Consider the following 15,508-nt stretch of genomic DNA (forward strand, 5'->3'; position numbering starts at 1 on the left):
CCCCGCCCCTAAAAAACACTTTAAGAAGAGCTTCTAGGCAGGCTAGATCTACTAATTGATAGGCTTACAGTAATTACTCTATGGCTTTGTTTTTACAATGAACTATGCTCATTTGATAACATTAGAAATGATTCTAAGTGCATAGTCTCCTCTTAGAATATAATCTACTGTTCTATTCGGAGGTGGATGCTATTCGAAAAAAAGATATCTCTGTCTTCATTAGAAAGTTCGACATTGTTGCCACAAAACATTGGAAAGTAAATTCCAGAACATACTTGAACACGAATGAAATTTCTGTACAAAACAGCAGGGTTAGTTTATCTGTTGCCAACGGCTAAAATAAATCTTTTTGCATAGAAGATCGAAGGAGATAACTCTAGATTCTATGCGTGAGGCTCATCCACATCCTAAACATTGCTGGACTTCCGTTGATGGTGCGTCTTTCGGCTTTTGTTATTAAATAGTTACTGGACTAGATTTTAGTTCTAACTGTACGTATTATTAAAGCTTAAAGACGTTTATGAGAACACGTGAAATGTGTTGTTTTGAAAGATGAAAAACCTCCTTACAGACTTTCATTACAGCAGAAGTCTTTTTTTTTGGAGTAGGCTAAACCATCCATAGATCAACAACTGCGTCTGCAGCGAGGCACCACCAATAAACAAAGCAGATTTTCATTTGTCTTTGTTTTATGTTTCAGTGACAAGACCGCTAGATCAAGCCTTTGTTGGGGTTGGGCCTTTGCTATGGCTTTGAGGTTGAGGACATGGTTAGGGGTTTTGGGTTGTTTTTGCACAATTTTGTAGATTCACCCTTTTTCTTTAACTTTAGGAAGAGGCTAGCCGTACTTAATTTTAAGGCCGGCATTATTTCTCCGAACGTTCGGGAAAATAAAGCTGGGCACTATTTCTCCGAACGTTCGGGAAAATAAAGCTGGGCACTATTTCTCCGAACGTTCAGGAAAATAAAGCTGGGCACTATTTCTCCGAACACTCTGAAATATCATCCTTTCCCCCAAATTTCGGATATTATATAGATCTAGATCTATAATTATAGTATGGGCCTACCAAAGATTGTTCGTATACAATATGGTTCAATCGGTCCAAAAAATGTCCGCCGTAAATATTTATATAAAGAAATGCTACAATTCCAAACAGTTTTTCGCTATAGATATGACGTGTTGCCTATGAAAGGTGCTGCTTTTAAACGTAATGTGTTGTGTTCACTCGTGTGCTGTCTAGATCTAGATCTACGGAGGGTTATTGATAACTACACATAGAACTGGCATCTGCGTTTGTCACTGCTGCGACCAATGTACTGACACTGGCAAGCCCCTTAATGTGTGTGATTCCATAATTTACATGTAATATCCTGTACTTTTTTTAAAATTACGCACATTTAGGGTTAAAACTGCCAATCTTCTTCGGACAGGTGGACACACGCCCTTATTTGTTAATGTTTGTTGTTGTTTATGGGCTGTTCTAATTTTGATTTCTTTCTGTTATGAAACCTTTCTTTTTCACGTTTTTACACTCATCTAAAAATCTCATCTAGACTAGCTGTTGAAAATTGAAATAGATATAGACCCAAAAATTTGCTCCTGTGTGTGTGTGTGTGTGTGTGTGTGTGTGTGTGTGTGTATGTATGTGTGAGTGTTTGAGTGTGTCTGTGTGTGGTAGTAAGTGGAGAGTGAGGAGTGTGTGTGTGTGTTTGTTTTTCGGGCTTTATTTCAGCCTTTATTCAGTAACAGTTCAAAGTATACAAAAATAGAAACACAGGATCCATTCACTCCAGGACTCATGAGTCATTCGTCTCTTTCAGTTTCTTCACTCTTTCATTCAATTCCCGTGTTCTCTCCCGCGGCTCATCCCCGTCCGCATGACTTTCATACCCCACCCCATCCCTCCAGGCACACACAAAGAAAATCTCACTTGTTCCCTGCGAACCATGGACAATAATATAGGCAAAACACCGCCTGAGCTGCATTCCTTTTGTTCGTGAGCTGTGGACCAGGCCAGGGGTGGTCAGTGTCGTCGTCTTTTAGTTGCTGTCGCCTGTGGATACACTCGCACATTCTTCCTTTCACCCGCTCTTTCACTCACACTGTCTCTCCATCCACAGTTCAGCTCGTCATACGTTCAAAAGTTGCCCACTAGTTATGTTTAGTTAGTGTGTGTACATGTGCATGATGGTGATGGGTGTGTGGTGGGTGTTACTGAAGGTTGTCTGTAGGCGGGCTTGCCATGCGGTACGTGTTCCTTCCCAGACCAGAGGCAAAGGCAGAATGAAAGTTGGCGCCGAACTCTCGCAATAAATAGGCAAAAAATCACGAGACCGGAAGCCGAAAACCGTTCGGAGAAATAAAGATCGGCACTATTTCTCCGAACGTTCGGAGAAATAGTCACTTCGTAATTTTAATGACGGCTAGACTCAGTCTAGAAATCTAGCTGTATTCTTAATATGGTGGCTAGACTGACCATTTACAAAAAATAGGCCTACTGAATTGTAAATACATACATTTTTAGTGTGCAGTACCTAAAGTATTTGTATTTGAGACGAAACCAGGTGCCTTAATGACAGTGCATGTATTTTAAACCTCCTGTTTTCTAATGTTAATAGGGCCCAAGATAAGTACGGCTAGACTGGCAGTCTAGCCGTACTTAAGTACGGGTAGACAGCCAGGCTAGCCGTACTTAAGGACGGCTAGACTGTCAGGCTAGCCGTACTTAATATTGATGGCTGAATTGTAAATGAAATTTTTAGTTTGCAATGACTAAATAACTAAAGTATTTGTATTTCAGACAAAACCAAAAGGCGGTGCCTTACTGACTTGCATGTATTTGAACCTGAATAATTACTAGATCAAATAAGACCTGTGTACTTAACAGGCTTGAGTCGATAGGGCCTAACCTAGATCTAAGTACGGCTAGACTGGCAGTCTAGCCACTTGGCAGTCTAGCCACTTCGTTTTCTTAGGCCTAGGCCATAGATCTGCTAGGTGAGAATAACTCATCATGATCCCGCTTGCTTCCCCTCCCCCCCCTCCCAGACATCGACAGTGAATGTAGATCTATATTTTTAATGTAATAGTTCGGCCTGCTTCAAGCGTTCTGTCCCATGAGACGAAGGAGTGCTCTTACAGAATTAAAGTCGATAAGGCTGGCTCAAAAATAAACTCTATTCGCTTACCGTTCTCGAGATTTGTTGATAATTTGTGAATGGAATGGACAGCGCGTGTTTACGTGTGTGTAGGTGTGTATGTGTGTAAAGTGTGTGTGTGTGTGTGTGTGTGTGTGTAAGATGTGAACGGGGGGGGGGGGGGGGGGGAAGGGAGAGTGGAGGGATTTTTTGTTTGTTTGTGAAGGATTTTAATTTTTGCTTTAGGGGTGACTAAATGAGAAATAGGTTACTACTGCCAAGGTCGAGCAGTCTTGTTTTCTCGCAGTACCTAGAAGACATTTTTAAATGAAGTCCGGGAACTTTGCCCCCACCACAACTGAATATATTCTGAATGATAGTTATCTTTGTTTGAGTCTGGTGTTGTAAAAGTAAATGAAGGAAAACAAAAACAGTGATTTAATGAAACCATTATATATACTATGAAATACTGTAGAAATATCTATTAAGTCATGCTTTCTTTTCAGTGTAAACGGTGATTGAGTGATTTCCTGTGATCTCAGAAAAGGGTGACAGTCATTTCATATCTCGGTGCAGTTGATGCACTTGATGAATAATTATCTATCACTCCAAGTGACAAGTGGCTGCAGTCATGTATGAGGTCATTGTCCTGAAAGAAGGCTACAACCATCCGGAGACACAAGGTATATAAATGACTTATTGACTTATTGCATTATAATAACTTTCAATATCAATCAATGCTGATTGGTATGGTGCGTCTTTAGAAAGTACCCTTCTATTCCCTTTCCTTTTCCTCATTTTTTACTTTTTAAACCCTGAGTTTTTCCCACCGTTTCCCGGAGTTTTTTTCTACAGTCCCCGAAACCTGGTACACTATGTATCATTTTAACCCCAGAAGCTTGCCTCCAACCACTAAATAGCGAAAACAAAGGCTTAGTCATTACTAAAAAACTTGGATCGGGAATAGTTCCGAAAAACAAGAAGAAACTAGCACTAAATGAAATGATACAGTTGTCACTAGTGTCGGACGCTACCAGCGTCTGAGTGCAGCCTTGCCGTAAACATATTTGATCTGTTGTTTCAATCGTTGTGATCTTTTGTGTTACATTATATATCAGCATCGTCATCATCATCAGAAGAAGGAAGAAAAAAAAAAGAAGAAGAAGGAGGAGGAGGAAGGTAAGAAGAAAAGGAGAAAAGGAGGGGGAAGTGGAGGAGGAGGATAAGGAGAAAGAGGAAAAGGGGGAGGAAGAGGAGGAGTAAGAAGAAGGAAGAGGTGTAGGACGATTTTATCGCTTCCATACTATCAGCTGCAGTTATTTTAGTGCTAGAGAGGCAATTCGGGTGAAAACAGCGGTCACAATGTTGAAAATTTACTAGAAGTAGAAAAAGCAGAACACAGCAATGGGTCTATTAACTACATTTGAAGTAGAAGAACAGGAGGCTCGAAGAGTAAGGGAGAGCAGCAATAGCAACAACAACAGCAACATAAAGAAAATGTGAAGAAAAAAAATTATGAGGAGAAAAGACAGTAATCCGAATAGGGGGAAATGCCTTCACAATTCAGTGACTTTCCAGTACAAAGGTAAGGAATTTCTAATGTTTTAAAGATATTTCTAGACAAAGTTCAGATCTGTCCATGAGTGAACTTATGAAATGGACAATTATTATCGATAGAGCCAATAGTTTTTAAAAAATAATATTTTTTGGTTTAATTGGTTTTATCACTAGGCCGACGATATATGCTGTTTACATTATGGCTGTTCAGCCAGACAATTGATAAAATTGATGAAATCAGGCGCTTGTCAAAATGATGAAAATGAAAAAAAAACAGGCATTTTTCTGCCAGTTTGGCTATTTTGATCAACATCTTTTATGTCCATATAAAAACACATGTCCATGTGTATTTGACCGAAAAACGTTGAACGAAGGCACAAAATATGTCATTTTTCAGGTTTCAAGAACTCTCAAGCTATTGAAGTGATTGAACTTTGACAGTCATTTTCTCACTCTTTTACCACTGAAACGGGGTGATCCCACCTCCTTCAATCACAAAAAATGTCAACGTCTTTTCAAGATAGATGGGTATATTTTTTTTCCATTGAAAACGAGGCAAATGAATAAGATTTTAGATGATAGCAATAACTCCACATGCCCAAAAATTGAGGAGCGCCCGTTTCCGCCGCGTCGTGACACAATCATATAAGCTCTTGTACTGAAGAATATTGTGGTTTCTCTTTCAGGTACCACGAGAGCCGGTGCCACTGTCACTCTCCTCAAAGGTCCCAGCAATATCATTGTGGACACTGGCAGCCCTTGGGACAAAGATGTTGTTCTCAAAGGTGAGGCTATGACAGACTTACTCAGGCCAAGCACTCCAATCGAATAGGAGTTGTCTCACTTTTTTTTTTTCGTTTGAAGTACCCCGATAAGACTTTCATGAAATTCCATTTTTTTTCTTGAATTCTTTTTCTGACAGGTCATATGCTACTTACAACCTGCTGCTCTGTTATTAGTGCTCTTTTCTTGACTCAAAAACAAATGATCGTTATTGTGTCGAAGTGCCTCTTTACTGAAACAAACTACTGTCTAACCTGCTCTTATGACCGCCTGATAAAGACAATCACCCGTGCAAACGGCCACTTCCTATAAAATCCTCCCTTGCGTGTTTCTTTTTAACGTTATAAGGACACTGTAAGACATCCACCTGTCCAAGAAGGCCAGTTTTCACCTTTGATAGCGTGACTTTCCTCCCTCTCCTCATGCCCTATATTCCCCATTTTACTTATAACTGTCTTAACCCTCCTAGCACCATGAATAGGTCAGCAGGTCAGCTCAGCAGAACCAAAATGGCGGCCAGCTGATGGCTTCCCAGAACCAAATTATTTCAGTGTTTTGCAGAGGTTCAGGTGGTGTAGCAAAGAAATTGCTTTGGTTTTTTAGCCAAGCGACGTATTTCAATGAAATTTCACATACAAAGGCCATGGACATCTGCATCTAGATTTAGAATGGCCTACGCTGAAGGCGGGTGCATCAGGCCGGTAAAATCTGGTATGGCTCTACAGAGGGAAAGCCGGTAAAAGCTGATATGGCAACATGACGGGAAGACTGGTTTAGGCTCAATTTTGACCCTCTGATAATTTGAAGAGAGCATCGGAGCATCAATGGACATGCCTGAAATGCAGGGATGCTACTTCCTGAAACAAATAACCATGAACAGTGGCTCAAAAAGGGTCAAGCAATTTTTCGACTGATGTTCTTCCAGGTCTGGCGGGGCATAACCTGAAGCCGGAGGACATCCAGTACGTGGTCTGCTCCCACGGCCACAGCGACCACGTGGGCAACCTGAACCTGTTCACACAGGCGCTGTTTGTGGTGGGCTACGACATCTGTCGGGGGGACCAGTACCTGCTGCATGATTTCAAGGAGGTAATTCCACAGATGAGGGTGGTAGTGTTTTACGGCGCTCGCAACTGCATGAGGTCATATGAATGAGCGCGCGGGACACATTAAACATATTAGTTGGTAGGAAATTTTGAATTTTGCCAGAGTGGCGGCCGAAGCCTCTACTCTTATTGATTTTAGGTCACCAAGGGATCTTTAATGTGTGCTACTTGCATGCGGGACCTCTGAGATTTGTCGCCCTTGTCCGAGAAGGCTGGGTGTAGATCTTTCCTACCAGAAGATCAGGGGTATGGCTGAAAGACAGCAGTAAGGAGTCAAGGAGAAGCAGTAGAAAGGCTGCAGAAAGAGTTAGGAGCCCAGAGGAAGGGGCAAAGGAGGTGAGGGGGTGGGGGCAGAAAGTGGAGACGAAAGCAGACAACAGAACATTGCTAGAGAGCAGGAAAGGAGGCGAAAGGAGACAATTTTAGAGAAGAAAATTTTTTGGTTACTACCCGGATTTGAACCCGGGACCTTTGAATGAGAGGCGAACACCTTATCCTCTAGGCCACGAGAGCCCCTTTTCCATAGATGAGTTGCTACCTTAGAATTACAAAGTTCTATGTGGCACCTTTGGCCATTTTGAGTTACAAAGACCAAGAAGTCAGATACCAAATGTTCTATTCCCTCTAACAAAATCGTAGTCGTTATCAAGATATTTAAAGATTTGCATTCCTAAAAGCTTGACATGTTGTGAAACTCAAAATGTTTGACACCAAAATTTCTCAAAACCAGGTTCTGAATAGATAGAACTTTGTAATTTTAAGGTAGCGAAGTGTCTCTGATCAAACATTTCGCGACCTCCGTGCTTTAATGTCGTATATATCCATTTTTTTAAACCGTGAAAACAGTTCATAACAAAGAGTGAGCTTAAGAAGAAGTCACATTTTCATTGTTTTAAAAAAATGGAGATACGACAGGAAAGCACTGAGGTCACGATTTATCGTCCTTTCTCTCCTCTTTCTTTTTTATGTTTGTTACTCTCTTGTAACACCTCTAATCTTCAGCACTTATATTGTGATCTTGTTGTGTTGCAAGACTAAAAACGAACTTTTTGTCGCAGGGCATTCCGTACGAGATTGACGAGGACGTGGAGGTCTGGCCGACCCCCGGTCACACCGGCAACGACGTCTCTGTGGTGGTCAAGAACACAAACCTGGGCACCGTTGCTGTCGTTGGTGAGTGGCCTAGTGTAAAGTTACCTGGCCGTCCGATGAGTCAGGTCTGTCAGGGGGCCCCCGTCTAGGATAGATGTTGCCTTGTCCCTGTCCTGTCTGCGACCGAATCTCTCAGTGAGTGTCTCTCGGACGACGTCGGCCTATTTCCCGCTGCTCAATGTGATGTCATCCGAGGGCGTGCTACTCCCCTAATTATCTTGTCCCCACGGTAAAGATAAGAGTCATGTCCCTTGACTTCACAGCCTGGGAGAGGGAAAAATCACTAAATCTGTTTTTGAATTAGGGTGTGGTAAGTTTGGTTTAGGTTTACTTTGTTTTGTTTTTTTTTGTTTAAAAGAAAAAAAGATAATCGCTTTTTTTTTTCTTTTGTGTATTTATGATCATGTTATTTGTGTTGATGTTTATCATAGTTTTTGCTTTTTTGTAGTAATTTCTGTTCTCTTCTGTATTTGTTCACCACAGTTATTGCGTTTTTGTTTATCATAGTTATTGTGCTTTTGTATTTATATAGTTTTTGCTGTTTTTGTTTATCAGAGGCGGGCGGTTGGCGGATGCTCTGGTGTGGTTTGCTCCTTCTTTCCTATCAAATATCTATCGTCCTTATCTTCCCTTCTTCTTTTTTATGTTTATTACTCTCTTGTAACACCTCTAATCCCCTGGCGCTCATATGACCTTATGCAGTTGCGAGCGCCTTAAAACCCTCTACTAAAGACTAAAGTTTATCAGAGTGCTTGGGTTTTTGTTTATCATAGTAGCCTATATGTGTTTTTATTTATTATGATTTGGGGGGTTATTATTTTTGCTTTTATCTTAGTTTTTTTTGTTTCTGTTTATCTCTGTTCTTGTATAATTGTTGATACGGTAATGGTGCACTTTTTAATCATCTGCTGTACTTTGACATACGTTGACGCATCATTTGTGAGGCAGCATGGTGAAATCAGGCGTTCGTCAAAATAACAAAATCGTAGAAACAGATATTTCTCTGCCAGTTTGGACATTTTCATCGAATTTTTATCTATTGGCTTAACCTCTTTTATGTCCGTTTAAAAACATATTTCCATGTGAAATTTACTGAAAAACATTCATAAAAGGCAGAAAATATGACATTTTAAAGTTTTCAAGGACTCTTTAGCTATTGGAGTTACCAAACTGGCGGCTATTTTCTCGCTAATTTCACCACGTAAACCAAGCGATATCACTTCTTTCAGTCGCAAAAATCTTGAGTTCTATTCAAGAGAAATGGATATTTACTATATGGATATGTAACTGTGCCTGAACTGCTACAGGGGAACTGCTTCTTTTTCTTTCCTAATCCTTACTATCTTCATTTTCCTCTACTTCTTTTGTATGTTTGTCACACTCTTGTGACCCCGCTATTTCCGGGGTGCCATTATAGTCGAAGCAGACTTTTGGGCTGTTGAAGCTAGAGAGGTGAGCAGAGTAAGCCTGATTCCCTGTGAAGACTTCTCTATTGACACCCACCCCTTGGCAATCATATGACCTTGTGCAGTTGCTAGTGCCATAAAAACTCTACTAAAAATCTTACTAAAGCTAAAAAACTGTGTCAATGTGCATCTCTTTATACAAATATACCACGATTGCCTAGTGGTTAGGCTCTCAGACTCGCAACCGTACGGTCATGGGTTCGAATCCCGTCAGGGACCCGGCGTTGTGGTCTTGGGAAAGGCACTTTACTCAAATTTTCCTCACTTCACCCAGGTGAGAATGCGTACCCAGCTATAGACAGCGAAAGATGCTGTCAGTTTGTAAGTGTTTAAGCGCTTAATCAGCTGCTTAACCTGTATGCTTCCCGGAAAGCTGAGAATGTTTCTGAATGTTCTATGGTCTGTTGGAGTAATAATATAGCGTTTAGTGCACAGAGCTTGCTGCACACCGGGGGTATGGGCTATACACATGCTATTTATTTTTCATATTATTATTATTATTGTTATTATTATTATTATTATTATTATTGTTATTATTATAATGGTAATGATTCTTCTTCTTCTTCTACTTCTTCTAATGATGATGATGATGGTGATGATGATTATCATTATGATTATTATTATTATGATCATGATTATGATTATTATGATGATGATTTTATTATTATTATTGTTATTATGATTATGGTTGTAATTATTTTCATTATTATTATGATTATGATGATGATTATTTTTATGATGATTTTGATGATGATGATTATTATTATTTTTATCCTGATTATGATGGTGATGATGATTATTATTATTATTTACTCTCCAGGTGACCTTTTTGAGTGTGAGGCTGACCTGGACTGTCCGAGCCTGTGGCAAGACCACAGCGAGAATCCGTACCTGCAGGAGAAATGTCGCATCAACATCCTCCGAGAGGCCGACTATATTGTGCCGGGCCATGGAGCTATGTTTCACGTAAATCTATTTCTTCCTGATTCATTTTATGTTGATAGGTTTATGTTTATATAATCCTTGTTACTGGTTTCTTGCAAATATAAAACAGACGAAAAAGTCTTTTGATAATAAATGATGAGAGAATACATACAAGTGGGTGTGCAGTGCTTTTATATAATTTGCTGTTTATTCAGACTCCTGCAGATTTTTATTGAGATCAACTTCGGCAAGGGTTTTCAAACCCTCCCAGCCCCATGCGCATATATTTTCAGCAGCACGTGTACCTCCCACCATCCCAAGAGCATATATTCTCAGTTTGGGGGGGGTTTCAGATTTGTGCATTTTTTTAAATTAACAAACCTAATTAAACTTTAACATTCATAATATTTGTTCATTTACCCTTTAACATTGTTATATGTTACTATCTAAACCTCTTTATAAAGATACTACATCACTTTTCAGAATGCCTGCCTCTTTTTCTGAAATACTGCTGTATTGGCTGGGACTGGGGTTAGGGAGTGCATAAAAATGGCTGGGCCTGGAAGGGTTGACAAAGAAAATTTACCTGTTTCTTCCAATTACATTGTTGAAAGATAACACGATCAATATGCTCTATGTGGACAAAGGCATTTTCAAACAAATTCAATCATTTTGTGTTTTGTTCACCTTTTTAGCTACAGTTTTACAAATGCAGTGAATTACTCTTGACAGTGTCATGTCATTGCTTGTAAATGTACAGACGGTACATCAAAATCCATTCTGAATTTGATAGACTCTCAGTAGAAAGGGATGAGGACTGTGTCAAAAAAGTTGAGTGCCTTTGATCTCTTAGACACTCCTTTCAGATTGTTCTGGCCCTGTAACATAAATATTGCCAAAGAGAAACATGTGGTGATGAGTCAGTATGTATAACTCTTTTAACTCGCTGACTGCTAATACCAACACTGCATCGATGGGCTTCAACATATGAGAGATGCCGAATCCACACCCCCGTCGGTTTCCCAGAAATCAGTGTTGGCTGTAAGAACATGCACACACTGGCAACAAAAGGGTTGAATGATCTAACAGTGTGTCAATGGAGGCCTAAAACATTTACGATTGAATAAATATTCTTTAAATTATAAACGGATTACAATTTATTGTTGCGCAATGGCTATTTCTTAATTTATTTCTACTTAGTCTGGAACTTCTTACATTCGTTTCCTCGTGCTGAGCTTTGTTTCAATATCGTTTGTTTTTCTGTCTCACCCCTTGGACTCAGGTCCCGAAAGAGAGCAAGAAACAGCTTCGAGTTGTCATGTTGAGTGAGGAATTCTTCAGCTGTGGGGAGACTGTGTCTGCGACCAAGTCAGAGTGTATCATTGTGGAGACAGATTAAACGACGCGCTGGACACAAAGAATCGGGGAGAGGGACAGATAGAGAGAATAGAGGAAAAGGACAGACAGACGAAACACCTGGCTGATGCACAGAATAGGGGAAAGGAACAGACAGACTTAAACACCTGGCTGACGCACAGAATAAGGGAAAGTGATGGACAATCTAGAGTGCTGATTGACACACAGAACAGAGGAAAGTGACAGAGGATGCATAGTGAGCAAGTCCAGATGGCAAGGGGCCACCGTATTGCTTGAGGAACACATAATGAAAGTTTCATCTTATCATCAAGACTTAATGGTGGGTAATTGTGACTGACGCACATCTTAATATGAACAATATATTTATGTGCTTAAAGATGGTCTGTATTAAAGAAGCTTTCAGTGCTTATGCCTTGTGCTCACTGCAGAAATGTTTCTCCATTCCCCTTTTGACAATAGCTGATCCTTTCAAAGGTGGCCATTGAAAGACTTCACATGCTCTAGTCTAATCATACAGATCAGGTCCATTTGACCAATGAGCACACCTTCTTAATAAAACAGACCTCACATAGGTATCAGGTTTAGGAAATAAATGTATGCAGACATATCAGGCGTCAGTGGTTTCCTTGCAGGATTCTGTTTTTTTATTCCTGATTTGATATTGAATGAGAAATGTATTATAAATATGCTCAATTCATCACATCACATTGCATCATTTGGATTATAAATGAAGTAAGCCATTAAGAGACTCCCAGTATTTGGCTTTCATTTCTGATGTGATATTTGTAGTTGAAAAATGCATCATCAGCTCAAAGGTTTTGATCTTGTGAATTTTTTTTGGCTTTTTAGCGAGTGTCGTGATTTGATCTCAGCCTTGTGATCTAATTGGATGTGAATGTTAATTACAGTATAATCCACTTATATCGACATGCTTTGGGAAGTGGATTTGATGTCGATATATAAATGTTTATAAATGAAAATGTACAGCCAAAGAGGAAAAAACAAGGGGAGGTCAGCTGTAAAAGACAACACTACTTATTTAAGCTGGTTGCTTCCCTTGATTCTTGAAACTAACTAGAGGCAGAGGAGAGGGGGGGGGGGGCAAAGACCAAGCAAGGCGAGGTGCACACGACACACCAGCACAAACTTTGTTATAACATCCTTGTAAGGCCTGTTTATGACCGCCCTGCTGGGGAAAAAGGAAAGGCGAGGCACTGACTCACTGACCGTGGCACTTGCCAGCAACCGACTGAGAATGGGATGGGGAAGGAGAGTCAGCGATCGGGAAGGGGGTAGGGAGATGATACCCAGCGCGCGAGACGCTCACGTCTGCGAGGCACTTTACATACTGTGTTGGAGACTACACTGTGTAGGCCCAGTATGACCTTCTAAAGCCTGGTGTGTCGAGGCTACTGGGCGGGTATGCGGACTTAATGAACAACTAATGCGTTGACCGTTAGTGTGGATTTTTCCCCCATTTATGTTCGTGTGCTTCGCCAGATACCCAGGAAGTATGTCGATAAAGCAGAGTGGGCCGAAAAAAGTCGATATAGAGAAATTGTTTCGTGAAGATATTGAAGGAAAAATTTCGTAATTGGAAAATATGTCGATACGTCAAAATGTCGATGAATCGAATGTCAATATAAGTGGATTATACTGTACTTAATTTGCTCCTGGTAGTTCTGGACTTTCAGAGACGTCAAATGTTTCAAACCATCTGTTTGTTAATAGACTGTTTACAATGTTGACATTTCCTCATGAAGTTCTAGAAATCCTATCAGTCAGCTTCAGTTGGCTACATCCTATATTTCCAGCAATTTGTGGGACTGTTTCAATGCTGTTTAACTGTAACTTTTCCAATACCATTCTGTATCAAGATTGTTGGATTTGTGAATTAGAAGATGAATCTAGACATTTAATCAATAAGCAGATAGCACCCACATTGTTTAATGTCCCAACATTATTTCCAGTGTTCTTGTAATTTATTTATGGATAGTCATAAGAAGAATAACTGCCTATGAAATGGGGATTATTTTTTTGTTTCCCATATTTGTCCCTGTTGGTTTTGAAGTGTGTGAGTGTGTGTGCTTGTGTGCGTATTTTATCGTGTGTCTTATATTCATTCCTTGTTCTCCTGTGTGTTTTTGACACTCTAAGCGGACGTGAAGTTCGGCATTTTTTTTTTTAACTTAAAAGACCAGTTTGGATGTTTTATGGCATTGCTATAGGTAATCTTTCGCAAATGAAAACCAATGATATACCATATCAAATTAAAAGGGCACATAGTGCTTAAGATCACAGAGTTTGTTAACCCAATTCACCCTGCGCCACCCCCAGGGATGGTGCTACTGACTGAAGCGTCTTTAGGCCATTCCCAAAGTGGGGACATTAACCTGTTCTTATGCACAGTAAAATTGTAAATGGGCTGATTCATCAATGTCATGTTCATAACTGTACCTGAACTGCAACAGGGAACTGCTGCTTTTTCTTTCCTAATCTATTATCATTTGCCTCTATTGTGACCCTCTATTTCCAGGGTGCCTTGATAGTCGAAGCAGACTTTGTGCTGTTGAAGCTAGAGAGGTGAGCAGAGTAAGCCTGATTCTCTGTAAAGGATTCTCTGTTGACATTCACCTCTTGGCGCTCATATAACCTTATGCAGTTACGAGTGCAGTAAAACCTCTACTATTTTGTACCCTGCGTTGCTGTAGGCCGGGGGAAAAAGTCAGTCTGAACTCGACACACTAACCTTAGACATGCATTGTGCCCAAACTATTTAAGCTATCTGTATGAAATTTCGCTTAGAATTTTCTGAAAATGGAGGAAGGAAAGAGCAGAGAAAACGATCTAATTCTTCGTCTGACTACGACTCACCGGCACTCAATTTACCTCTATAGCAACTTATAGTATGGTCTAGATCTTGCTTTTCTTCGAAGTTTTCATGGCACTATAATCAATCAAATCACCTTGTTTTTCTAAATGTATCATGTCTACTTTCTTTTTCTTCGCTGCTTATGCCCAAAACAAAACCAAGAACATAGTTCGCGTATTTTAACAAACACAAAAATAGCCTTTGCACAGTTGGTTTTTTTGGTGGTTGTTTCTCTTTCTTCTCATTCACAGAGATTTCGGTGCTCGCTTTCTAACCTTGATTTGCGGTGACATGACAACAAAACTAATTCGTACTTAGCATAAAACTGGATCAAAACAAGCTAGCGGAAGTTTTCACAAGTTACAAGTGACCTGTTATTTTCAATAGAAATCTAGGTAAGTAGTTCGGACTCGATTTTGTGGACTGGTAATAGTCGTAGCTTGGTGGACAGAAGCGCGCTGCAGCTAGGAGTATACCTGAAGCGTTGATGAAATGGGTTAATGGACATGTCTTGTTTTCATAAAAAATGTTTTTCTCTCATAGAATTTTCTTTTTTTAGTAAAATTTATTGCACATACAGTCTGCGCTGAATTCTGACTTTTGAATGCATTAATATTACTTGCAAAATGTGACGTATTTAGACTGACAGATGCTTTAAGTTAAGCTGTTGTGAATAAATGTAATTTATATGCTGACTAGTTTCTTCCAAAGATCTCATAAACTGTTGCCGAAGTGACTGTGAATGGTATACTTTATACGAGATTTAACTGCACACAGGTGTGGAATTCATGATTTCATTAGTAGGCTTTATGAAACGCTGTGTTGTATTCACGGCTATAAGGCAGTGTGTTTTCTCTATTCAGAGGCCCTGATATGTTTTAAAATATTATATTATGAAAGCATGCAATACTGTTGTACAAAAGATTTTAAAAGACCAATTTAAAACTGATTATGAAATGAACAGACTGAGTGAAACGGAAAGCTATTCACTATTTTACCACTATAGACATCTATTATTTTTACATGAATGAGATATTGTATGTAATTTATGAAACCGCACTCCTTCATTTGCGTGCTCTCTCTTTTTCTATCTTTTTTTCTCGATTGTATGTAAGTGTATGTCCTTTGGGGGG

At 39.8% G+C, this 15,508-nt stretch overlaps 1 protein-coding gene across 2 annotated transcripts; it reads left to right on the top strand.

Annotated features, from left to right (window-relative positions):
- The first annotated feature begins 355 nt into the window (after window positions 1-355).
- LOC101855886 (metallo-beta-lactamase domain-containing protein 1) lies at window positions 356-12,495 on the top strand. Of its 2 annotated transcripts, none has more exons than XM_005103798.3 (7): window positions 356-434; window positions 3,645-3,821; window positions 5,382-5,480; window positions 6,404-6,567; window positions 7,643-7,757; window positions 10,023-10,168; window positions 11,409-12,495. In XM_005103798.3, the coding sequence occupies exons 2-7, from the start codon at window positions 3,770-3,772 to the stop codon at window positions 11,523-11,525; spliced, it is 693 nt and encodes a 230-aa protein (XP_005103855.1). In that variant the 5' UTR covers window positions 356-434; window positions 3,645-3,769; the 3' UTR covers window positions 11,526-12,495. The 2 variants fall into 2 exon arrangements, with proteins under 2 accessions (XP_005103855.1, XP_005103856.1); XM_005103799.3 differs by lacking the exon at window positions 356-434 and adding an exon at window positions 452-491.
- Window positions 12,496-15,508: the final 3,013 nt, after the last annotated feature.

The sequence above is a fragment of the Aplysia californica genome, unplaced genomic scaffold, assembly GCF_000002075.1.
Source record: "Aplysia californica isolate F4 #8 unplaced genomic scaffold, AplCal3.0 scaffold00390, whole genome shotgun sequence".
Classification (NCBI taxonomy): Eukaryota; Metazoa; Mollusca; class Gastropoda; order Aplysiida; family Aplysiidae; genus Aplysia; species Aplysia californica.

Bases quoted from the DNA above. Each gene is read 5' to 3' on its own strand.
- LOC101855886 (XM_005103798.3), top strand. From the start codon at position 3,770: ATGTATGAGGTCATTGTCCTGAAAGAAGGCTACAACCATCCGGAGACA. The intron at 3,822-5,381 runs GTATATAAATGA...TTTCTCTTTCAG, and splicing joins CAACCATCCGGAGACACAAG to GTACCACGAGAGCCGGTGCC. The intron at 5,481-6,403 runs GTGAGGCTATGA...ATGTTCTTCCAG, and splicing joins CAAAGATGTTGTTCTCAAAG to GTCTGGCGGGGCATAACCTG.